General features: G+C 31.6%; 2 protein-coding genes across 2 annotated transcripts; both read left to right on the forward strand.

The window, feature by feature from the left end:
* The first annotated feature begins 7,846 nt into the window (after window positions 1-7,846).
* Window positions 7,847-10,853, forward strand: LOC149544285 (epoxide hydrolase 2-like). Its single transcript, XM_089798766.1, has 5 exons — window positions 7,847-8,144; window positions 8,240-8,451; window positions 9,672-9,842; window positions 10,001-10,248; window positions 10,373-10,853. Exons 1-5 carry the CDS (start codon window positions 8,015-8,017, stop codon window positions 10,617-10,619), a joined length of 1,008 nt encoding a protein of 335 aa, XP_089654892.1. The 5' UTR covers window positions 7,847-8,014; the 3' UTR covers window positions 10,620-10,853.
* Window positions 10,854-23,257: 12,404 nt separating this feature from the next.
* LOC149544286 (epoxide hydrolase 1-like) lies at window positions 23,258-23,818 on the forward strand. Its single transcript, XM_089795947.1, has 2 exons — window positions 23,258-23,457; window positions 23,566-23,818. Exons 1-2 carry the CDS (start codon window positions 23,258-23,260, stop codon window positions 23,816-23,818), a joined length of 453 nt encoding a protein of 150 aa, XP_089652073.1.
* The last annotated feature ends 460 nt before the right edge of the window (window positions 23,819-24,278 follow it).

Here is a 24,278-nt window from a genome sequence, read left to right on the forward strand (position 1 = left end):
ATGAAACTTCATTAAATTGGAGTACTTCTAATTTAAGATGGTTCAAGTGTCCACTGTTCAGTTATCCTTCTTAGGTGAACTAAAATGTATTGCAATTTTAGGAAGCAATACGAATCAAATTTCTTGTAATCTAGGTAAAAAATCATGCATTGGAGAGATGATTTTTTTGGAGGTTTTTGTGTCATCATTTCATTTATATTTTAGTAGAGATCAGAGGTCATGTGTTGAGTAGTTATTTCACATCATTTTCAAGTACTAGGTTCTAATCTTTGATTGCAAGAAATATTATGAACTTTATTGTCTGTCAAGACTAGCTTTGCTCACATTATTTTTTGATAATACATAAGCCAACAAGGGGGCAATATATTTGTGTAGTGCAGTATTGCATACATTTATGCAATGTACAGCACATAAGATACTAAAATTTTGTTATTTATTTTGGTTGTTGTTATAATAGATATCCTTTCAGTGAAGGTGAATGTAGACATGAGAGAAACTTTTATTAAAACATGGGAAGAGAGTGAAGGAAAAAAGCAAAAAAAATAGATGTTACTCTAGATACTTTTTTTAGAAAAGGCTAATGAAGATATGAGAGTTTAGCTCTTTTTAAAGCATGATAAAAGAATGAAATGGGAAAAGCCAAAAGCAGATAAGGCTTAAGTATTTAATACTCTATTGTCATGTAACATTAGTCTAATGTTGTTTTCCAAACCTATAATTATGTTAACTGTAATGCTTCTTATAATAGTTAAGTTCAAAAATCAATAGAAAAAAATTATGTTAAAATAAAATCTAAATTTACAATAATAAATTTCTTCTTTGTTCAATTAATTATATTTAAAATTTTGTTATGATTGTATCGCACTCATTCTTAAATCAAAAATAAAGGAAAAAATTAACCATCTTATTTCATGAATGGTAATTAATAACAAAAACTATGTTTCTTATTCAGATTTTTTTGTAATTATTTTATTTGAAAATCTCTCCAAATGATGATTTTTTATATATTTTTCTATTAATTTTATAAATAAAATATTTTTAAAATTAGATAGATAAAATATTGTTTTTGTTTAAAACTTTTTAATTTATTTTTATTTTTATTGTAAAAATACTAATTTTTTTGAACAAGACTCTTATTACTTATTTAAAATGTTATATCTTGTAATATTTTAACTAGTAGCCACATGTTTTTGTTCATGCAAGAGTGAGTCAATGGTTTTTTTTTTTATGTTTTTACATTAATTTTTAATTTTTTTTTAAGCACAGTAAAATCGCATGATGTTTATATAGTTAACTATATAATTATTGATTATAAAACACAAATTGTATGGTTTGAAATCAATTTTTTGAAATTTCTTGAATTAAATTATATTTTTTATTTAATGAATATTTTGGATCAATTTAATAATAAAAATGATTAACTGTGATCCAAAACATCATTAAATTAGTTTAATATAGAAATTTGATTTGATACTATAAAAAAATGCATATCCTTTGTTTAAAATATATGTTATTTGAATTTCAGATATCCTAAAATATTTTACAATCTCTAAAAATTGATCATCTTGAGAGAGTTCAAAGCAATCATTATTTCATATTGTATAATTATGTTTATATTTTGGTTGTATGTTTTTATTATTGCTCATTATCTCATTGATGTTTTGGTCATCATAAATGATTCTATGGTATTTTAATTGTGATGCATCCTAGTTTGTTTTAAAATAATGATATACAATCCTTTGATGGGATGGGTAGGACCCTATAAGAGAATCCCAACTATTATTATTTAAATAATAATTTTACTTCCAAAGGTGTTCACACATACAAGGTGAAGCAAGGTCAACAAATTAACAAAGGATCTCCTCTTAGACTTAAGAAAAATATAATTATTGTACTATACCTTAAGGTTAATATGAGTTGATATAAATAATTTGAAATATAGTATTTATGTGTCAATTTAGCATATACTTTTATTTATGTATTGATTTAGCATATACTTTTATTTATGAGTTTAGTTTTTGGTTGTATGTGTTCATAATTTTTAATGATCTCATCGAATTTTTGTTGATATTAATTATAGTATGGTATGTAAACATAACAACAACACAATGCAGCTCATAACACCATTATTTTTTAACTAGGTAAACCCTGGCCAAGAGAAAATCCCAGTAGGGATAGTACCCACAAATTGATCCACTAATCAAAAGTATCTTGTGAAATATATAATTGACCATGTTACGTGATTATATTGCATTCCTATAGTGTATATGTCCTTGTTAGAGGACTAGGCCTTGTTAGAAGCCTCAACAATATTAGGAGTTGGTATTATAATTAAAATGTATTCAAATGATCACACTACTCAAACATGCATATACAATGATATATTATATATACAAAAGGTATAGATACAAAAACCTTTCTAATAGTGTTGATATCTTACATATATGATTTGTCCTTTCTAGATCTCTTTACAAGAAAATTGTATCTATTCTCATTGATCTACTATAACACAAGTTCACATCATACAAAAATTACATTTCAATGTCAAAAGACATCACACAACTTTGCATACAAAGCTCTTTCCTTTATACCAAATTGTTATGTCTTCATGGCCTTCAAGTCTTCAAATGTATCCCAAAATTCAAATTTACTTTTTTCTAAGTGAGTTTTAACGTCTGCAATCAAATTTAGGTTGTTGTTCTAATTTAACCTCTTGGTCCTTCTTGATCAAAATATTCTTTGCAACTTGGTCTTCTAACTCAAATGCTATGTCCTTAATTAGATATCCTTCTCATTTCACTTCTTTCTCATTTTTTTCAATTGCTTGATTTAATCCACAACTTGACCTTTCATAAATGAGATATTCAATGTTAAGTCGGCTTGAATACTCTTCCATAAAAACATTTAATATCCATTTTGTCAACTTGTATTAACCAATTAATTAATAAAAGTAATCTGCTGGTAGTCAGCTAACACTAGACTGATCACTTGGTTCATATAGAGCTTCCTTTAATGACCAACCAAACTTTGTTAACACTAGTTTCTTTGATGACTAACCAAGATGAGTTAACACTAACTTCTTTTTTGGTCAACCAAGCTCAATTGGCACTGACTTTTGCTTGGTTGATATTGGAATCTCCTTTAGTGCCTGACTAAGCTTGATTAAAGCTTGACATTTGTGCAACCTCAATAGCAATATACAATTAGATAATTATTTCAACAAAGGCTAATATCATGGAAGGAAAACTCACTTAATAAAGGAATTTGTAAAATATGGCCAACATAAAACCCCCCAAGAAACTTTATAATATAGTGCAAGTATAACCAAACACAAAGATGTGAAAGATCTTGAAATGCAATAGAGTGAATCTTATCTTAGTGCATTTATAAAAATGCTACAAAAGGGTGTCAACAAAGACCAAAAGAGACATAAAGTTGGTACATAGATAGTACACCCCATGATGAATCATGTGAAGCAACAAAATTGATCCCCAAACCTAAAACAACCAAGATATCCAACAGAATATAAAAATGAAAAAAAAAAAGAAGAATGTATCTCAAATATAATCTTGAAAAACAATAGCATCAATGGAAAGAGTAAAAAAATACCTTTCCAACGATATAAAAATTTCTTGAAACGAAGATTGAATTCTCAAGATATGCATCCCATAGTGCAAAATAGAACTCCTAGTTTTGATTGTATAAATAGGCAACCAAATTGCACCAAAAACTAAAACTGTCTACACCATCATGATGAGCTTGGAAAGATATTTACAATGATATAAGATTCTTTAAAAAATACCTTTGCATGCCAAAGATACAACAAAAAATCCACCAATTGCATTTTATGGGGAAAAAAACCTCAAAAAGATGACAACTTGAAGGTTGTTAGATGTTGGTCAGAGGATAATGATGTCATGTCTTGCACATGCAACATTCCTTTCATGAAGAGAACAAGGGCATGAAAGTTTGAAGCTCTAATACCATGTTGAAGATGATGAAAGCTCAACTCCATAACTCACAAGAATTGTTGCATGCAAATACTTGTTACAAAAAGAGAAGATCAAAGCTATGAAGGCTCAAATTCATAGATCTATAGAAGATGAGACATTCTTGATCTATTAAAAAAAATTCAAATTGTATTGAATGAATGAATGTTATAAAGACAAATCAATCCCTATAAAAGGAGATCAAAACCCTAATAGGTAACTAGCCTAGTTGCGTGATAATAATCAATAAAAGAATTAATTATTATATGCCTAAAGTTTTTCTTAAGAAAAATAGAGCTAATTATAAAATACCCAATTATTCTAATAGTTTTCACATCTATGTCTGATTGACCAATCTCTAATCTGCAATCTCTAGCAATATGTCAAAATTTGATGCATTTATAATACATGAATCCATTTCTTATGACATTAGTTGCACCAATATGTCTACTAGTTGTAGAGTTAGTAAGTTGATACATATTATTAAATCTATCTCTATCTCCATAAGCATAACAATTATAACAATAACTGGAAAAAGGGTTAGTATACTTAAATGTATAGTCCTTCTTTATGTGACCAATTTTATTGCATGCAAAGCATCTACTAGTAAATTGTCTCCTCAATTCTTTAGGTTGTTCAAATTATTTAGGCACTTCCTTGCTCAAATCTTCTTGGATCACTAGATCTTATTCCTCAGTAACTTCACAACTTAGACTATTCACTTTCATAGTAGCTAATACCAGTCATATCAATTTTAGGTATTTGCATAATGATCTTCTCATCAAGATTTTCAGTGTTGGAATGCAACTTCTCTAGATGTTTCTTTATTTATGTAAGAACTCCTTTTACAATAGCATTGTACTTCTCAAATTCTGTAAAATATAGCTTTGTAGATTCAAGTCGATGTCACCTTGTTAATTTTGGATTTTGGATATACATTCTTTGATCCTAAATGAGATTATTATTTCTTCTCATCTTCCATCAATATCAACTTAAGATTTGTGATCTTAAGTTCATGCTTTAGAATCTCATTCTCCTTCTTTATCTTAGAAACTGCATCACTATATTTGATCTGATCATGTGATTCTTTCTTCTTGGATTAGATTGATCCAATCTTCTCTTTCAACTTTTGAATGTAATCATGTGCATCTCTAAGTTTGATCTTCATATTGTCTCTTTATTTTTTGATTATAGCAAGTTCCTCGAGAGCTTCATCCATGTTATTTTGTATCTAGTCCATATCCATTCACATCTTACTCAAGTTGTTAGGCATTCTTTGAGTGATTGCAGTCTAATACTTATTGTCATAAATAGAAAATACTAAGAGGGGGTTGAATTAGTATTCCACAAACATTTTCCCAATTATCGACATCTTTAACAATATTTAAATATGCATATGTAATCAAATTGAAAAATAAACATAACAACAACACAATACAACTCATGACACCATTATTTGTTAACTTTCAGAAACTCTGGCTAAGGGAAACCCTGATGGGGATGGTACCCACAAAATGATTCACTAATCAAAAATATCTTGTGAAAGATATTGGCTTTGTTACATAAGACTATTACATTCGTATAATGTATATGTCCTTGTTAGAGGATTGGGCCTTGTTAGAAACCTCAACCCTATTAGGAGATGGTATTACAATTAGAAAAGTAGCAAGATGATCCCACTACTCAAAGATGCATATATAGTGATATATTTTGTATGCAAAAGGTATGATGCAACAATCTTTCTAGTAGTGTTGATATCTTATACATTTGATTTATTTTTTGTGGCTCTCTTTACAAAAATTTTGCAACTATTGTCTTTGATCTACTATAACACAAGTTCACATCATATAACAATTACATTTCAATGTCAAAAGAAATCACACAACTTTGCATAAAAAATTATTTCCTTTATACCAAACTATTATGTCTTTTCGATCTTCAAGTCTTGATAAGTGTCAAAAAATTCAAAATTACTTTCTGCTAAATGAGGGTTAACATCTCGGATGTAGTCCCTACCTTGTTAACTCATTGTTTTGGTAAGATAAAAAAATCCCTTAACCAAAATGTATTTGCTTTGTTAACTTCTTTGTTACATGCATGTATAACTTGTACCTATAAAACTCATCGTAACTTTGTCCATACATCGAATAATCTTTTGCACTTTTAGACACATGCTTAATGCATCATGACCTCACTTCCCTCAACTGCACATAATCTCATCTTCTTCTATTAAACCACACTAAACTTAAAATGCATTAATCTTCACTATTTTCTTAGATTATACATAGACAATTTTCTAAGTTTAATCACCCAAAACTTAATTTGATATTTTACCTTCTTTGTGATAGGTGCATGCTGCTATAAATGACAACTCTATATCATCCTTTCATATTCTCCTAGCCAAATTGCCAATAGGACCCCCTTAGAGAATCCGAAGTACTATAATTTTTTTAAAGTAATACTAATTGTAGTTGAAAAGGTGTTCACATATACAAGGTGAAGCTAGGTCAACAAATAACAAAGGATATCCTTTTAGACCTAAGAAAAATATAACTATTGTATTCTACCTTAGGGCTTATATGAGTGGATATAAATAATTTAAAAATATAGCATTTATGTGTAGATTTAGCATTTTATTTTATTTTCAATTTGTAAAAGAATTTTTTTTAAAATTGCACAATTTTACATCAATTAGATAGATGTAACCAATAAGAAAAATAAATAACGTAGATTAATTAGCTTTGTGATGGATTATTGGAATAAATGTCCAAAAAATAAAATCCATATGATATGGGTATCTAGTTATAAAACTAATGAGGAGAGAGTGGCGTTGATGGTATTCTAAATTAATTCATCATCTCCAAAAAAAGATTGAGTTTGGTTTGATGACCATCTCAAAATTGTACTTGGTGCTAGAATTTTAAAGGTTGATTATGAACATTGTTTGTCAATCTTCATTATTGTAAATATAATCTTTTGTACAAAATTGATGTGTCTATTAGGATTGAACTAATCGTAATGTGCACACGAGATGTGATAACCTTCACATTCTTGATATTTGAATTTGTCAAGCTACAGACATCATGGAGAAGTTTGCCAAGTTGATATGGGTTTACTAAATGAAATTAAATACAATACACAATGACATTAAAATGGGCTTTATGAATAAATCAACCTATTCTTTATTGTCCTTTAGTAATCAAAGCTCACCCTAATAACTCTTAATGAATTGACCACGCACCTAATATTTTTAAATTGCTTAATATAGCTACATGTTATGTCAAAAAATGAACCAAAAGAATATATTAATAATTTTTAAACAAACAATATATATATTTGAAATAAGTACACATAAAGGTATAATATTGATAAATAAATAATATATACAAAAGATTATATTAAAAAAAAAGATGAAAAACAATTCAAACCAAACATAAAAATATACTATTTTTTAAAATAACAAAGAATTATAGATCAAGTGGTTTCATGATCATCAATACACGAGTTCCATAGTTTTGATTGTAATCTCATTCATATATAAAATAGCTATAAGGCCTCTTCCCTGTCCCCAATGTATAAATTTTAGTAAGTGAAATATATATTCATAATATATATGATTATATAAATTCCAATTAACAAACCTCCAAAAATTTTCAGTTTTTTTTGGTTATATTTAGGACATTGATATCCTCCTACAAAATATACCTTTATCAAATTTTTTAAAATCGAAAATACAATATTTTTTTTTAAAAAATTCAGCATTTGCATCTAAATATTTTGTAATAGAAATCAACAAAATTTTTGAAAAAAATTCACTGTGAAAAACCATATTGTTGACTTCTTTTTAACTTTAATGCTGTTTATCTAGAGATTAACCAACGCCCATTACAAAGAAATCTTTTATACAACCTTGACAAAACTATGATCGACTTTTACTGGTCCAGTACAGGACAAAACACAAGCTGGGAATGGATGGAATAAGGTTAGAGGGAATATTATGAGGAAAGCAGTTCTCACATGCCCTTATGTTTCAACACAAAAATGGTGGGTCAAATGAATCCACATTCAGCCGTATATTCCAAGCTATGGAGGACATAAAGCATACTACACTCTTTGTCAGAGGACTTCACTTGCATGTTGCTGAAATTGGATCAGGTCACTCATTCATCTTCTACTAAATTTCATATTTGGATTTCTTGTTCAGTTTGATTCATCGATTTATATTTAGATCTAGAAATGCCCACTTACAGGTCCAGCGGTGCTGCTATTGCATGGATTTCCTGAGATCTGGTATTCATGGCGCTTTCAGATGATAGCTTTAGCAAAAGCAGGGTATCATGCAATTGCTCCTGACTACAGAGGCTATGGCCTCTCCGACCACCCATCTGAGATTGAGAATAACACTTATGTGGACCTCGTGGAAGACATGGCTGGCCTTCTTGATGCTTTGGGAATTAAACAGGTGAGGCATTTTTTAAACATTACATCTTTCCTTAGGGTTACTGTGAATCACGCCTCTAAAATGATCTCAGGTAGACATATGCTATGAATTTTTTTACATTTTAAATCAAGCAATTCAAAATAAAGCTTGGAAAATCTACCTCAAAACAGGACAGGCGGAGATAGAATCTTCTGAATGATGTAGTTTGAGAGGATCGTGTAAATCTCAAACCCCAGCTATTAAACAAAAGATGATGAACATCCACAGAAACACTTAGAACTATAGTAGTACTGTTTAGATTCAAACATAGAGTAAGCTTGGGGAACAGAACACCGAGAGGAAAAATCCTCAGAAGTTGTATAGGATATAGATATAGTTTGATGTGCTCAAGTAAAATTCAAACTAATGAACTATATAAAAGTTGTAGAACATCCCCGGCAACAGTTGCACCCGTAGGTTCAATCATTTACAGTAGTGGTACTGCTTAGGTTTAAAAAATTTTAGTCAAACATTTAAACAAGGTCGGAGAATTTTACTTCTAGACAGGACAACCAGAGAAAGAATCTCTGAACTAGTTTTAGAATCTAGATATAGCTTGACGGGATTAAGTAAATTTCAAACTAAAGGAATTACTCAAAACTTTGAGAACATCCAAAGAAACATCTGTAGGAATAGGAACAGTAATTTAAACTGGTACTGTTTAGATTCCCTTTGGTATGTTCGGCGAGCTAATTTCTGGTGGGCGTTATGGATGAAGGTTGTTTGATTTTAGTTTTATAGTTATTTATGTTGCTGCCAAGGATTTTGGAGCATCCGTGGGATCCTATCTGGGCCTTTTCCACCCAGAACTGGAGAAGGGTTTGAAACATTGGAAATGGTTGTAACCTACAGGAAGGTGGGTTCCTCAATCACCTAGAGAAACAGAATCATTTATTGATCTCGATACAAATACGCCATGAATTTTTTTATGATTTAAATGAAGCAATGGAACAAAGCTTGGAGAATTAACTTCAAAGCAGAACACGCGGAGAGAGATTCCTCTGAATTCTGAAGTAGTGTAAATACTAAATATAGTTTGATAGGATCAAGTGAATTTCAAACAAAAGTTAGAGAACATCCACAAAAAATTTACACCCATAGCAACAATCATATAAGTAGTAATATTTAGATTTACTTTGTTAGTTTTTGTAGCCTATTTTCTTGATGCTATGGATGAAGATTGTTTGATTTTATTTTATCAGGTTTTTGTCATTGCCAAGGATTTTGGAGCATCTGTGGGATACCATCTGGACCTTCTCCACCCAAATGTGGTGAAGGGTATTGTGGCATTGGGCATACCCTACAGGAGGGTTGGTATCTCAATCACCCAGAGAAACATGTCTCCAGAGGGTTTTTACACCAGACACTGGCAGGTAACAGAAACACATGCCCCAAAGAATTTAGTGATTTGGGAAATTGGTATACAATATCATGGGTTGGAAAACTAGAATAGTTTTGAACATATGCCCTATAATCTGCTATTTCATACCCATCTTGTTTTTAATTAGCCCTAATTCATATATATGTGTAGGTGCTAGGGAGACCAGAGGCAGATTTTGGGCGTTTTGATGTAAGAACAGTGGTGAAGAATATATATACACTTTTCTCAAGAAGTGATGTGCCCACTGCAGAAGAGGGTAAAGAGATTATGGATCTGTATGATCCTGCCACTCCTCTCCCACAATGGTTCACTGGAGATGACCTCAATGTTTATGCAAGTCTCTATGAGAAGTCTGGGTTTCGTTTTGCTATGCAAGTTCCATACCGTTGTTTGCCTAGGTAACCCTACAAAACCCATGTTTAATTTGCTTTAAATTGGGATACCCACACGAGGAAATTCTTTGTTTTAACACAAAGATGGTATTTGACAATATTTCTTTTGATTTGAATGTTCAATTTACAGGACTTCGGAGGTCTTGTCTGATCTAAGCAACTTTGTTGTAGAAGCTCCGACCCTGCTTATCATGGGAACCAAAGATTATGTTCTTAAGTTTCCAGGAATGGAGGCATATATCAGCAGCGACCAGTTCAAGGCTGATGTGCCCAATCTTGAGGTCATGTTTTTTCCTGATGGAAGCCATTTTGTTCAGGAGCAGTTTCCTGAGGAGATCAATAAGCTTATCATTGCCTTCCTCAATAAGCACCTGTAGAAGAGATGTTGATTTTTATTTCAAGAATGCAATAGTATGTTCTTTAGGGAAGTAAAGGAGACTGGCATTACCTCACTCGAAGTTGTTTTTAAGTGGCAAGACTGTTGGGATCATCTATGATCTTCACTACAGTGATGAACAATTACGAGGAATGAGAAACAGCAGGGGAAGGAGCATTGCCCTAGGAATTAACACTTGTTAATAAGGAATATTTACTGAAACCTTATTGACTTAGATTTGCAAAAACATTAGAAGAAATCATCCGACTTGATATAAGTACACGAGAATAATATTCAATCTTTTTAAAAAAGTTAAATTCTGTCATTTTAGATATAGAATAATTTTTCATTCTAAATGCATATCATACATGGATTATGGATGATTTAGTAAAAAACTTACATCAGTCTTCCAAAATAATCATAAGTTTTCATTCTAAATGCATACTATATCTGGATTATGGATGATTTAGTAGAAAACTTATATCAGTCTTCCAAAATAATCATATGTTGGAGGGAAAAAATTAAAAGATTATTGTAAATCTGATTTTAAATATGTCATCTTTCTATATAAAGTCAAAAATTATAATTGAATTTTTTACAAGATAAAAATATAACAATAATTAACAACTTTCAAATTGAAGTTTGATCAAGAATATTCTAAATGATTTGAATTTCTATTTCACATACTTAAAAATACTTTTATTTCTAAATTCATAAATCAATTTTTTATATTTAAGTATATAGATAATAAAGCTATTCAGTTTTACTATGTTTCTCAATCCTAACTTAATGCTAGTATTGGATGTAAATTGTTGCAACATAAATGGTGAGAGGAAGTGCGGTTGTTACAAACCAATGAGTATAAAAGAATGTGTTGTTTATGTCATCTAGGTTGTCATAGTATTAAACATAAGGCACATCTTAAACTTCTAGACAACTCCAGGAACATGTTCCCCAAATTTTAAGATCATTATTTATATAACCAATGTCCTCCACACAGTCCCACAGTTACTACATTCACCATTCTTAGAAGTCTTGTCTCACATAGATACACCCTTAGTATTAGTAGAGGGGTTGACTTTATTACATGTCTTAGATTTCTTTGCAAGGTTCAAGAACTTAGTTTCAAGGTTAACAAAAACATGAGAAGTGTTGGTTTAGTCAACTAAGTCTGCTTGCCATGGGTATTATATTCATGAATCTTGGACTTGTTGTAATCTTCCTCTTCAACAAAATCTTCCTTAAGTTTCTTACCCTTCCCTTGGGGTTTGGTAGCAAACCTAGTGGAGTGTCAAAGGGTACTTGCTTCTTCAGTAATTTCCACATCAAAGAAAATGTGCCAAATGTTGAACTTGGCCTTTTTGGTGGTCTTGGATTTCAATAGGGCAAGTGGGTCACTTCTTTTTTTTGTCATTAGGCCTCATAGGGGACACAAAATTAGAGAAATTGTGAGGGGGATTTCTTAGGGTTTTGGGTATCTTGATATATTTCTTTTTGCTCAAACTCAAGACACCTACAATAATTGTAGAGGGAGGTGTTAGGGAAGGTGGTACCTCTTGAACTATAATTCAATAGGCCATACACAAAGCAATGTAAAAGTGATGAAGTCTCAACATGAGCCTTGAAGGAGAATTGTGTAATTTTCCCCCTTCTTAGAGTCAATAACATCTTTAACTATAAACTCCATTGAATGTATGAAAGGAATAGAAACCAAATCGTGATTTTGTAGGTGATAAAGAAAATGTCTGTGGCAATGCTAATAAACCCCAAACCTACCCCCCAACATGAAATATTTCATGATTACAATATGCACCTAGTTCCATGGGGGTGATAACTCTTCTTTGTTAAAACCTTCATGAAGCTTTATTGACTTTTCAATGGTATAGAAGAACTGGTTTGGGATGGCCACATCACTGGCATGACTCATTTTCCTCCACTTTCGACCCTCTATGGAAAATCTTGTAGCTTGAGAAATGACATCCTCATTAATTTCAAAAAAAATGCCACCCATTGTGACTCTTTGCTTAACCCAAGAAGAAACAAAATGGTAGGAGATACTTCCATCATAACCAATCATCTGCTCAATGAAAGGAGGAATTTCCCCCCTCCATTAAGATGTGCCTCTTAAGTAAGATTTTTCTTGTAATTTGGCCAATAATGTTTTCAAAGCTTTATTTCATCATTTTAAGTATGGACTATAGATTTATTTCTTATTTATAAGCTCATGTGTGTTAGAAATAGGGATTACTGAGAGGGGTGGGGGGGTGAATCGGTAATCTACAAACTTTAGTCGCCCATTGGAAATTATTTCTTACTTTAAATCATGCATAACAAAGCAATAAAGTAATACTGAATAGTAACAATAACAATGCACAAAGATAATTCATAACACCATATTTTGTTAACTAGGGAAACCCTGGCCAAGGGAAAACCCTGGTCGGGATGATACCCACCAGATAATATGTTGATATATAAGTCCCTTGTTAGAGGATGGACCCTATTAAGAGTCAATGAGAAAATTCAATATAAGGAGTCACTATTAGAAGACATTGAATCCATGTTAGGAGATTCCAACCCTGTTAGGAGTTGTGGTACAATAAATGCAAGATGAACCCACTGCCCAAACAAGTACTTCTAATTACAAGAAGAGCTCACAACCCAAACAAGTAATCAAACTTCTAGAATATAGGTACTGTAACTTCCTCCTTGACTGATCTTTGATCTTCAGCTCTATCTTGGATCACAAAATAGCTTTCACAAAACTTCGCATTTATCACTTTCACAAAAGTTCACATACAATTGCTCAACCTCACAATTACATGATATCATGCCTATTATCACAAAGTGACATTTGCATAAATACCATGCCTTCACACAAATTGCTACTCGGTCAGCTAAGACCACAATCCACTTTTCCAACTTAGAGTAAACATCTAGGATGTCGGCCCTAATTGGACAAGTAATTATTTTGTAAATAAAATAATCATTTCCTTCAATTTCATTGTCTTGTTTCACTAAAACATTATTATCTCTATTTCGTATAGTTTGTACTGACTTTCGAGGTTATATACGGCATCACCAACATGTATACTATCTCCATCTAACTTTGCTAGTCATAATATGACATCAACAACAAGTTATAAACAAAAAAATATACTATTGTATACCAAACTCTATATACTTAGACAATTTTCTCATTACCAAACACTAAGTATCTTTATTTTCAAGGTTTCCTGTAAGCATGTACATCATGTGTTTCCAAAAATGACAAAAATTACATATCTCTATTAGCCAATTGTCAACAATCTCCCTCTTTGGCATTGATGGTAACAAAATAAGGAAATTGGCTAAGTGACAAAAACTTAACAAAACAAAAATAAAGAACACATTACATTGCATTTATTACAATTTGTCCAACTTTACATATGCTCCTCCTTACAATATGTTTCACATTATGTACTTACAATATTCTCCCCTTTTGACAATTCAAGTACTTTCCAATTTTTTTGCAACTACTACCCCTTTGACATCAATGACAAGGGTCAAGGTGTCAAAAACTGTCAAAAACTATCCAAAAATGTTGTCCTTCCTTAAGCTAATATGATCTTCATGCAATCATCAAAGTTTTCCTTCAAATTGTTCATACCTTTAGTCCATGTCTCCTTGGTGGATTCAGCTGAGGTGAGAATTGCACATAAAGCATATGATGCAATCTCAACTGTATTAAGATCTGAATATAAGAAGTTAGAATATGTGTCCTTGGCCTTGACACGTTCTTCCAATTGTTTCTCAACGAAAATATATTTTTAGAGCAATAGACTCTCTGAAATTCGATATCCTCTTCAAAATTTGTTCCTTCCAAAGTTTTGGTTTCCTGATATCATTGTGGATACTGGCCACTTGTCCTTCAAAATCATCAATCTTACAAGATGGATGCTAGATCTAGCTGGACAAAGCCTCTAACTCACTCATGTTTCCTTCTATCTAACTGTCAATGTCATTAGTCAGTTTGTATGATAAAGTACACTTAATATACAATGTTTTCCCATCCTATTGAAATTTCTGAAGTTCCTTGATACAAGTATCAAGATTAACAAAATCATTCTTAATGTTATAACATATGGTGCTAAACAAGTTAGCATCACGTGAAATTTGTGCCTTAGCTTCTGTAACATTCAACAAGTTACTAAAATCTTCATCAAATGATTTCAACATTGCTTACACCCTTCATTTAGGGTCTGATTTTGTGTGTTGCACTACCAAAGTATTGTGCAGTCTATCAGTAACCTCCATCATGGTTTTCTACAGGCTCTTCACTATCCTATTTTTTTGAATAAGCTTAGATAGGGATGGGATCAAATCAATTTGATCATCATCATCAGTTGCCAAGTTTGCAAGTGAAAGCTGAGTAGATGAACTTGAAGGTTTAGTATCATCCTCCCTTTTCCTTTTAGCTTTCTCTTTCATTCTTCTCTCTTCTTCTTCTTTCTTTTCTTTTTCTTTCCTATCATTTTCTCTCTTCTCTTCTTCTTCCAATCTCTTCTTCTTATCTTCTTCTATTTTCTTTCTTGTTTCTTCTTCTATTATTCTTTTCTTCTCCTCCTCTTCCTTTCTTTTCTTCTCATCCTCAAGAAATTTCTACTTGGCATGTTCCACTTTCTTCTTTTCTTATTCAAGTAGCCTCTTTTCCTCTACAATTTGTCTCAGTTTATCTTCAATATCCTCAGCATTTGGTTCATTAAGTTCGAACCCTTCAAATGGATTAGTATCATCAATGTTAATAGTAACATTGGTCTGATCAATCTGCATAGTGTCATAGCTCACTGACACTTTTGAGGTTCTAGGTTTTGGAGGAGATGTTGCCTTTGATTTTGTCAACATCTAACTGATAGCTACCGCAGTCTCACTTCTTAATTTATCTTTTTCACCCACCATATATAGAAATGGTCTTGCTTTATTTCTCAAATATGGTGCGAGATTATTCAACAATCTTTTAATCTCTTCTTCGTCATTAGTCTTGCAAATAGTTCTAAACATAGACTTCTGAAGTTCTAGATCTTCTTCTCTTGCTAGAGCCTTCTTTTCTATGAGTCTTTCATAGACTTTTTTATTTACTATTCCTTCAATTTTAGGTTATTTGCTATAATATATCTTACAGTAGAGGTATCAATCTGATCCTTCTCAAACTGTTATCCAAATCATAAAATGTGTTCATCTTAACAAAGTTACCTTCATTAGCAATAGTTGTGTTAATCTTTTCTATCTTTGACTTCTAGGGTTGCCGAGTTTTTCCTGCTGATTGCTTTGACAATGTCACTTTCTTTGCTTGCTTAATCTCTTGTTATTCTTCCTCTTCATCACTGGACTCAACAATTATCAACAATGTCTTTTGTCGTTTCCCTGGTCTGGTGGCTTATTGCTTGACCCTTTTTGTCTTAGTGGTCACAAGTTCCACCAATCTCTCAAATTTTCTCTTCGGCTCACTAGGCTGCACATCTAATGCTATTGCATTTAGAATTCTTTTCTCTAAAGATTTCTCAACAACAGATACTAGCAAAGGTTGTATATCCAATATGCCTTGTTTCATAGTTTGCTTGACTACCTCAGACTCACTCTTAGTCATACTGGCCTCTAATAGGGATTTCTTCATAATAGACTCTATCTTCTTGTGTGATTCCTTCTCCAAGGTTTCTTGATGAGCTAACTAGGTAATCTCATCATAGGTTCCAAATCTGTATTCTGCTTTATCTTTCTCTAATTTCAATAATAAATCAATATAACTAATTGTTGTATCATCATTCAATTCATAACCCAAGGGATCAAGAAATGTTTCCCGAGGTTCTATTTCTTGTATATAAGTATAATTTGTATCAACCATAATGCAAATGTCCTCTTTAAATCTATCTATGATTGTAGGTGGAATTCTGAATCTTTGTTTCATTTTGTTATGAAATTTTCTCATTATCAAGTTGCCACTGTCCAATATCTTATCTATGGGATGCCTTTTGCATACTTTTGTGATCTTCTCCATTGTACATCTATCACTGCTCATTATGTCTGTGACTGATTAAAATGGAAATCTTTTAAGCTCATGAAAGAATATGTGATTGATCAATGACCAAAATCTAAACACACCATTCTTAGTCCTCTTGATCTTTTCTAGGTTTTCTAAAAGTTGCATTCTCACAATTTCACTAAGATTTACTTGTTCCTTCTCTAGACATGTCCGATATGCTGCACAGATGAATCCAGCTGATAGTTCATCAATCTTTGAGCTTGTACATATAGAGTAGGCAATTATTCTACTTAAAAATCTTACATCATCTTGCTTGATGGTGTTGATCACCATAGCCTTTTCATTATACATTGTTTTGGTATAACTCTCAACTTTCTTCTTGACCATTTTCTCACCTATAGGTACACTACCTTGTTTACTTAGACCAATTATCTCATGAATAATTTTGGTAGAGATATCAATTACATTATCTTGCATCCATAGTTTTCCATTATGTATCCTACTTAATATGATCTATGTCCATTCATCTATGTCCAATTCATGGTTCAAAGTTGGGCTTCATAGTCATGTCATGATTGAAAACTAATTCCATATCCTTGTTCATATATTCACTACCAATAGACTCAAATTTACCATTTAGATAACTTCTTATATCTTCAAGATATACTATGTTGTTCGAAGTGATGGATAACACTAAGTTAGGGTTTCCTTTAGTAGGTTTCACAAAAACAACCTTCAACTTAGGTCTATCCTTGTTCTCAACATTGTGCACTACTGGCATATCCATGATTCTATCAAACAAGAACTTTTACTAAACACATTTGCAGAAAAATGATAAAATACCTCTTTCTAAAAATAGGGTTTGCTTCCAAATTGTTTTGACAAGTCACTTCACAGTGCTCTCTACTTCGAATGTATTTGCAATGAAGTGAAAATCAATTCTATACTCCATTTATTCCATCAACTTGAACTTGCATTAATTGTGTACTTTACAATCGTGAAAAAGCTGTCAATTACATTCTATAATCAAATAACTACTCAAGATCTTTTATCTGATCTTCAAATGCCACCCGAGGTTTTCCATAGCCTCCTTTCATCATGATAAAACTCTACAAGATTTTGCTTCACAAAATTCTCTGCAAAAACATACTTTTCATCTTCTATTACAAAATTAACCTTTATTGTAATATCAATAATTATGAATTCCTTCATAATTTGTTTAGATAAGCTCCAAATTACAAGCGAGCTTAGGTACCATCTAAACTTAACCAGATACACATTTTCCCAACTTTTCTACCTCTAATTTGATTTCAGAATGAAATTCTCAAATTTTGATGTTGTGAACAAGCTTAATTCAAATTAATTGAATCAAACTCAACAACTAACTTTGATCTTCCTGTCTCATCATCATCTACCTTTTCCTTTGAGATATCTACTCCTTTTACAAATGCCTCATCAATTTCTTCTCAAAGTTCACTAACAATGTTTCTTTGTTCCTCATTGTCTCTATTAGTTCTAGAGTTCCTTTCATGGTTCCTTCTGTCATTTCCGACATTCTTTCCATCATTCCTTCTATTCCCAAAGTTTCTTCCATTGTTCCTTCTATCTTCATAGTTTTTGTCCATTCTATAGTACTTCATTGTATGTCTAAAGTTGTTGCATAATTGACATACTAGTGCTTTGCTTCTAGAATTCTTCTGATCATTAGGGGCATGACAATTTCAAGCAATGTGTCCAAAGTTGTTACACTTATAACACACAATTTGTCTTTTGTCTTCATAAGGTCTTCCTTCACTTGATGTCTTTTCATTAGATCTTCTTTTATTTGCAACATTAGTATTTTTAGACATTCTACTATTTCTTCTATCATTATTATACTTAGGTTTCCTACAATCAATTGCTTTATGACCCATACCATGACAATTATGACAATAAAAGTCCTTAACATGATTAAATGACTTATTCGTACAATTTCTTTTCATATGACCTATTTCATTACATGAAAAGCACTTACCTCTAAATTCATATGTGGTTTCCTTAGGAGATTCCACGTACTTTGGTTCATCCAAAAATTTAGCTTCCTTATTTTTCTTAATTTCTTTAGATTTATCAGAAAATTGACTGGATTCAATCTTATCATCAAATTTATCCTTTTCTTTTGGATATGATCTATTCTCAGGTTTCTTCATAGACATGTTAATTAGATAACTAAGACCAGTCTTATTGTAAGTAGGTCTCTGTATTGACATTGAATCATCAAGCTTTTCTTTGCTAGAATAAAGTTTCTCAAGTTGTTGCTTGCACCGAGTTAATTTACCTTTCACAATAGTATTGTACTTATGAAGTTCTTCATGATCTTCTTTCAATGTTTCAAACTCAAATGTTTTATTTGCCAGACTTGCTCTCAGATCTACATTTTCAGTCTTTAAATTAGATTCAACTTTGCTAGGATAATTCCTCAAAGTCAACTTCAAATTTTTAATCGTCAATTCATGCTTCAAGATTTTGTACTATGTCTTTAACTTTGATTAATCATCATCACTAGTTCCAAATTTAGTAGATTCAGGCTTGGATTTGAGATGTTCAATCTTTTCCTTCAATTGTCCAATGTACACTTTGGAGTCTTCATATCTATCCTTTAGCTTATCTCTTTTTTTAGTAAGGAGATCAATTCGTTCGAGAGCTTCTTCAAAGTTCTTCATCAACTGTTCCATATCCATAGGGATCTTACACAAGCTATTAAGCCTCTTCAAAGTAATTGTGCTTTGATACCAATCATTAGAAATAGGGATTACTAGGGGGAGGGGTGGGGGTGAATCAATAATCTACAAACTTTAGTCACTAACTAGATATTATTTCTTACTTTAAACCATGCATAACAAAGCAATAAAGTATTGTTGAACAGTAAAAGTAACAATGCACAAAGATAACTCATAACACCTTATTTTGTTAATTAGGGAAACCTTGGCCAAGGGAAAACCCTAGTAGGGATGATACCCACTAGATAATATATTGATATATAAGTTCCTTGTTAGAGGATGGACCCTATTTGGAGTCAATGATAAAATTCAGTATAAGGAGTCCTTGTTAGGAGAATTTGAATCCTTGTTAACTAGGGAAACCCTAGCCAAGGGAAAACCCCAGTGGGGCTGATACCCACTAGATAATATACTAATATATAAGTTCCTTGTCAAAGGATGGACCCTGTTAGGAGTCAATGAGTGAATTCAGTATAAGGAGTCCCTGTTAGGAGACTTTGAATCCATGTTAGGAGATTCCAACCCTATTAGGAGTTGTGGTACAAAAAATGCAAGATGAGCCCATTGCCCAAACATGCACTTCTAATGCCCAAACAAGTAATCAAACTTCTGGAATATAACTTCTTCCTTGATTGATCTTTGATCTATATCTTGATCTCGAATCAAAAAATAGATTTCACAAAACTTTGCGTACATCACTCTCACAAATGTTCGTATACAATTTCTCAACCTCACAATTACATGATAACATGCCTCTTATCACAAAGTGTCATTTGCATAAATACCATGCCTTTACACAAATTGTTGTTGGGTCAGCTGAGACCACAATCCACTTTTCAAACTTAGAGTAAACATCTAGGACATCGGCCCTAATTGGACAAGTAATTATTTTGTAAACAAAATAATCCTTTTCTTCTATTCCACTGTCATGTTTCACTAAAACATGATTATCTTTGTTTCGTATAGTCTGTATGACTTCTAAGGTTATACACATCATCGCCAACATGTATACTATCTCCATCTAACTTTGCTGGTCATAATATGACATCAGCAACAAGTTATAAACATAACAATATATTGTTGTATACCAAATTCTATACTTAAACAATTTTCTAATTACCAAACACTAAAAGTATCTTTATTTCCAAGGTTTCCTGTAAGCATGTACATCATGTGTTGCCATAAATGACAACAATTACATATCTCTATTAGCCAATTGTCAACAATGTGTACCTTTCTATTATCTCATTTTCTATCTCTAATCGACTATAAATTTATTTCTTATTTCTAAGCTCACGTGTACCTTCTATCATCTCATTTTCTATCTTTGATCCTAATCTAAAGATTGGTTGCTCTCATTTTTTAACTTGGGTTTTAAAATTAGATTTTGTATCATATTTTCAATCTCACCTTGTGTGATTGGATTAGATCACATTCAGGTTGATTTGTATGCACTTGAAATATATACTTTAGATCTAATTTAACAAACACTTGAAAATAAAAAATATAGATATGGGTTCCTTTTTTAATCTATGCTAAAAAATCAAACCAAATAGTTAATCATGATCAACCTAGATTTACATCAATTAAAGCAATAAATAAGAAACAATTTATTTAAAAATCTAATAAGGGATAAGACACTTAGCCTAGAGGAATTATGGCAAAGAATGAACTTTGATGTACTTAGTATTTACTCATTGAAATATTTAAAAATGTATGCACTTGCTACACTTTGTTTTGAGAATACAATGGACTAACATTCCTTTTCGGTTGAATTCCAACCTACTGGGGTCAAATTCAAGCTTTATGATAATTATATAATTTGCAAGATTGAAGTGTAACCCACATGATTGAATTGGTGGATTTAGAATATATAAAATTTGGTTTTACTTAATTGTTCAATTTTAATATTCTGAGACAAAATTCACAAGTACATATATATTATATGTAATTTTTGGTGTGAATTATAATTGGTTGTGCTTTGAAAACCAATGCTCCTAAAATGATTTGGTCAAATAATCACATATGTAAAGTAATTGCACATTGAATGTCTTTATACACAAAGACATACCAATAAGTCATATAAATGTATACCAAGCAACTTTTAATGATTAATGAAAATGTGTAGGGTTTGATAATCTAAATTTTGAAATCAATCTTAAGATCTTCATGATTGTGCCTACTATAGACCCCTAAAATTGATTGCCTTCAGTCAATTTAGGCTTATATCATATAATTACTTAACATTTACATTAATTAAATAGTAATTTACTATTTAATCAATACTTATGTGTTTTCCTCTAATCTTCCTATGTCCAAGCCTAAGGAAAATAATTACATCAAATATTCTCCCAGCAATAGTTCCCTTGTTCCAAATAATCCCTGACATGCCACATCCTCCTATTTATTTCCACTTGTCCTCTAATCTCACACTTAGAGCATGTTCTCATGTTGCTGGTAGGCTTATTTTGGGTAGCAACAACTACTCGATATTTTTAGGAGTAATATGTGGAGCTAATGGTCCCATGAAAACAAAAATTTCTGCTTATTTTTAAGCATTACTCTCAAATATATTTTTTAAATAAAAAATTAATATCATTTGTGTTAAATTAAATATAGATGCAAGAAGTTAGGCCAATGAAAAATAAGATTATTATTTTTAGGCCCTTTTGGTTGTAGGCATAGGAATTGGGAATTAGAAGAGAAAATTTGAATGGGAATCGAAATGGGGAATGAGAATAGGAAATTACAATTCAATCCCATTTATCTCTTGTTTGGTTGCACAAACTTGAATTGAAGATTGAAGGTTCGAACCCCATCAAATTTTATGAATGAAAAAGAAAAAAACATAATTTATAGAGGGTTTCATCTTCTCGCACGCTTATTTTTAACAAATTCATGGCGTTTGCAAAAAAAATCTGAAGCAAAGAACAGTAAAGTGAGTGAATCCAAATCCCCACATCGAGCGATTGAATCACACTGCTGAACGATTCGTTGGCCACTGTGCACTGGTCTTCTATGAGTTGAATCCGAGGAATATTTATATATATATATATATTTTTTTTTTTTTTTAAATTTTTTTTCAATATCATCAGTTTGAAAATGGCCATGATTTTTCATTTTGGGTAGCTCCAACAGGGAGTTATAATGAAGCGGATCTAAAAACATTTTCAAATAAGAAAAATTCAAAATAGGAATGGGAATAGCAATTCCAATTACAAGTATTTTGGAGAATGGAAAAATGCTCATTTTGGGGCAAAATGGGAACACGTATTCCTATTCCCAATTTTGATTTGGTGCACCAAATAGAGAATTAAAAATGAATTCTAATTTTCTATTCCTATTTTGGTTATATTCCAGCAACCAAACGAGCCCTTTATGAAGTCACTTCTAACTGTTTTCAATAAGAAGTTTTTGCTTAGTTTAAGCCCCTCCTTTTCTCCCATAGCTTATTTTCAATTCCTAAACAATAGCAGCTCCACTTATCTAGGAAAAGATTCCAATTTTTCCCTATCTTAGAATTAAAAATTTACATGGGAACACTTATGCTACTTAAATTTAAGTAGAAATGATACTTAAGTAGTCGCATGGGAACATGACCTTTTTAACCCTGATCTAGTGAGAGGCATTGTAACATTGGGTATACCTTATATTAGGCCTGGCACAAAAGCCATTATTCAGTTAGATTCTTTTCCTCAAGACTTTTGTGTGACACATTGGCAGGTTTCTCTCTATTTTCCTTTCTGTGTTTCTCAATATTAAATGAAGTGAATGTTGGCATATCGCTTTCTAATGGGCCTTTTATTCTCATCTAGGAGCCTAGAAGAGGTTTTGGCAGATTTTGGGTGTTTTGATATAAAAGCAATGGTAAGGAATATATATATCCTTTTCTCTGGAAGTGAATTGCCAATGGTAGAAAATGGTAAAGAGATAATGGACCTATATGATCCTGTAAATCCTTTGCCATCTTGGTTTATTGAAGATGACCTTAAAGCATACACAAGCCTTTATGAGAAATCAATTTTTTCTTTCCCTCTGCAGCTTACATATGGAGGAATTTCCAGGTATGCCTAGAAAGTGCTTTTGATTAAAATATTCCAGCAGTTTGGATCACCCAATAAGGATCCTCTATCATCTATCATGGAAATTATATGAGAAAATTTTATATACAGGAACTGTGGAAAACTGGAGGATATTACTGATTATACTATTAAATGTCCCAGTTTTGTGATAATAGGTACCAAAGACTATATCCTAAAATTTCTAGGAATGGAGGATTACATCAATAGTGAGATGCTCAAGTCCGACGTCCCAAATTTGGAGATCAAATTCTTGCCAGAGGGAAGCCACTTTGTTCAAGAACAATTCCTTGAGGAAGTGAATAAGCTGCTAATTGGCTTCCTCAATCAGCAGTTGCAGTGCTAAAACCATAAACAATTTAACTTGCAAGCAATGGATAATAATGGTTTTAGGAATTTCAATGGGCCCTTGGTTGAGAGGAGAAGTTGAATGGTTCTAAATGGACTCGCTAGGGATCAAGTCCAAGGTGTTGGACAAAATATTTAGTGGTGAGTGTGTTTTGATTGTATTTGGTGTTGTGATTTCAGAATAATTTATGTTGATCATGAGTACGTAATTGAATGTAATTTGTATAATCAATAAATCACTTGACATTACATTGATGTAATAATAAAACAAACTTGATGCATAAATATGAGAATTGATATAGTAGTTGATGATGCTCCAATAATTGTTAAGGCATTTGTTGATTTATTGTCTAATATTTTAATAATATTGCACCAATAGTTCTAGCTTTAAAATTGTTATTGTTGACAATAAATATTCACAATTGAATGAAATGTATCCCTTATATCTAAAAAGAAAC

The sequence above is a fragment of the Cupressus sempervirens genome, chromosome 8 (assembly GCF_028749045.1).
Source record: "Cupressus sempervirens isolate cs-2001-9-10 chromosome 8, ASM2874904v1, whole genome shotgun sequence".
Taxonomy (NCBI): domain Eukaryota; kingdom Viridiplantae; phylum Streptophyta; class Pinopsida; order Cupressales; family Cupressaceae; genus Cupressus; species Cupressus sempervirens.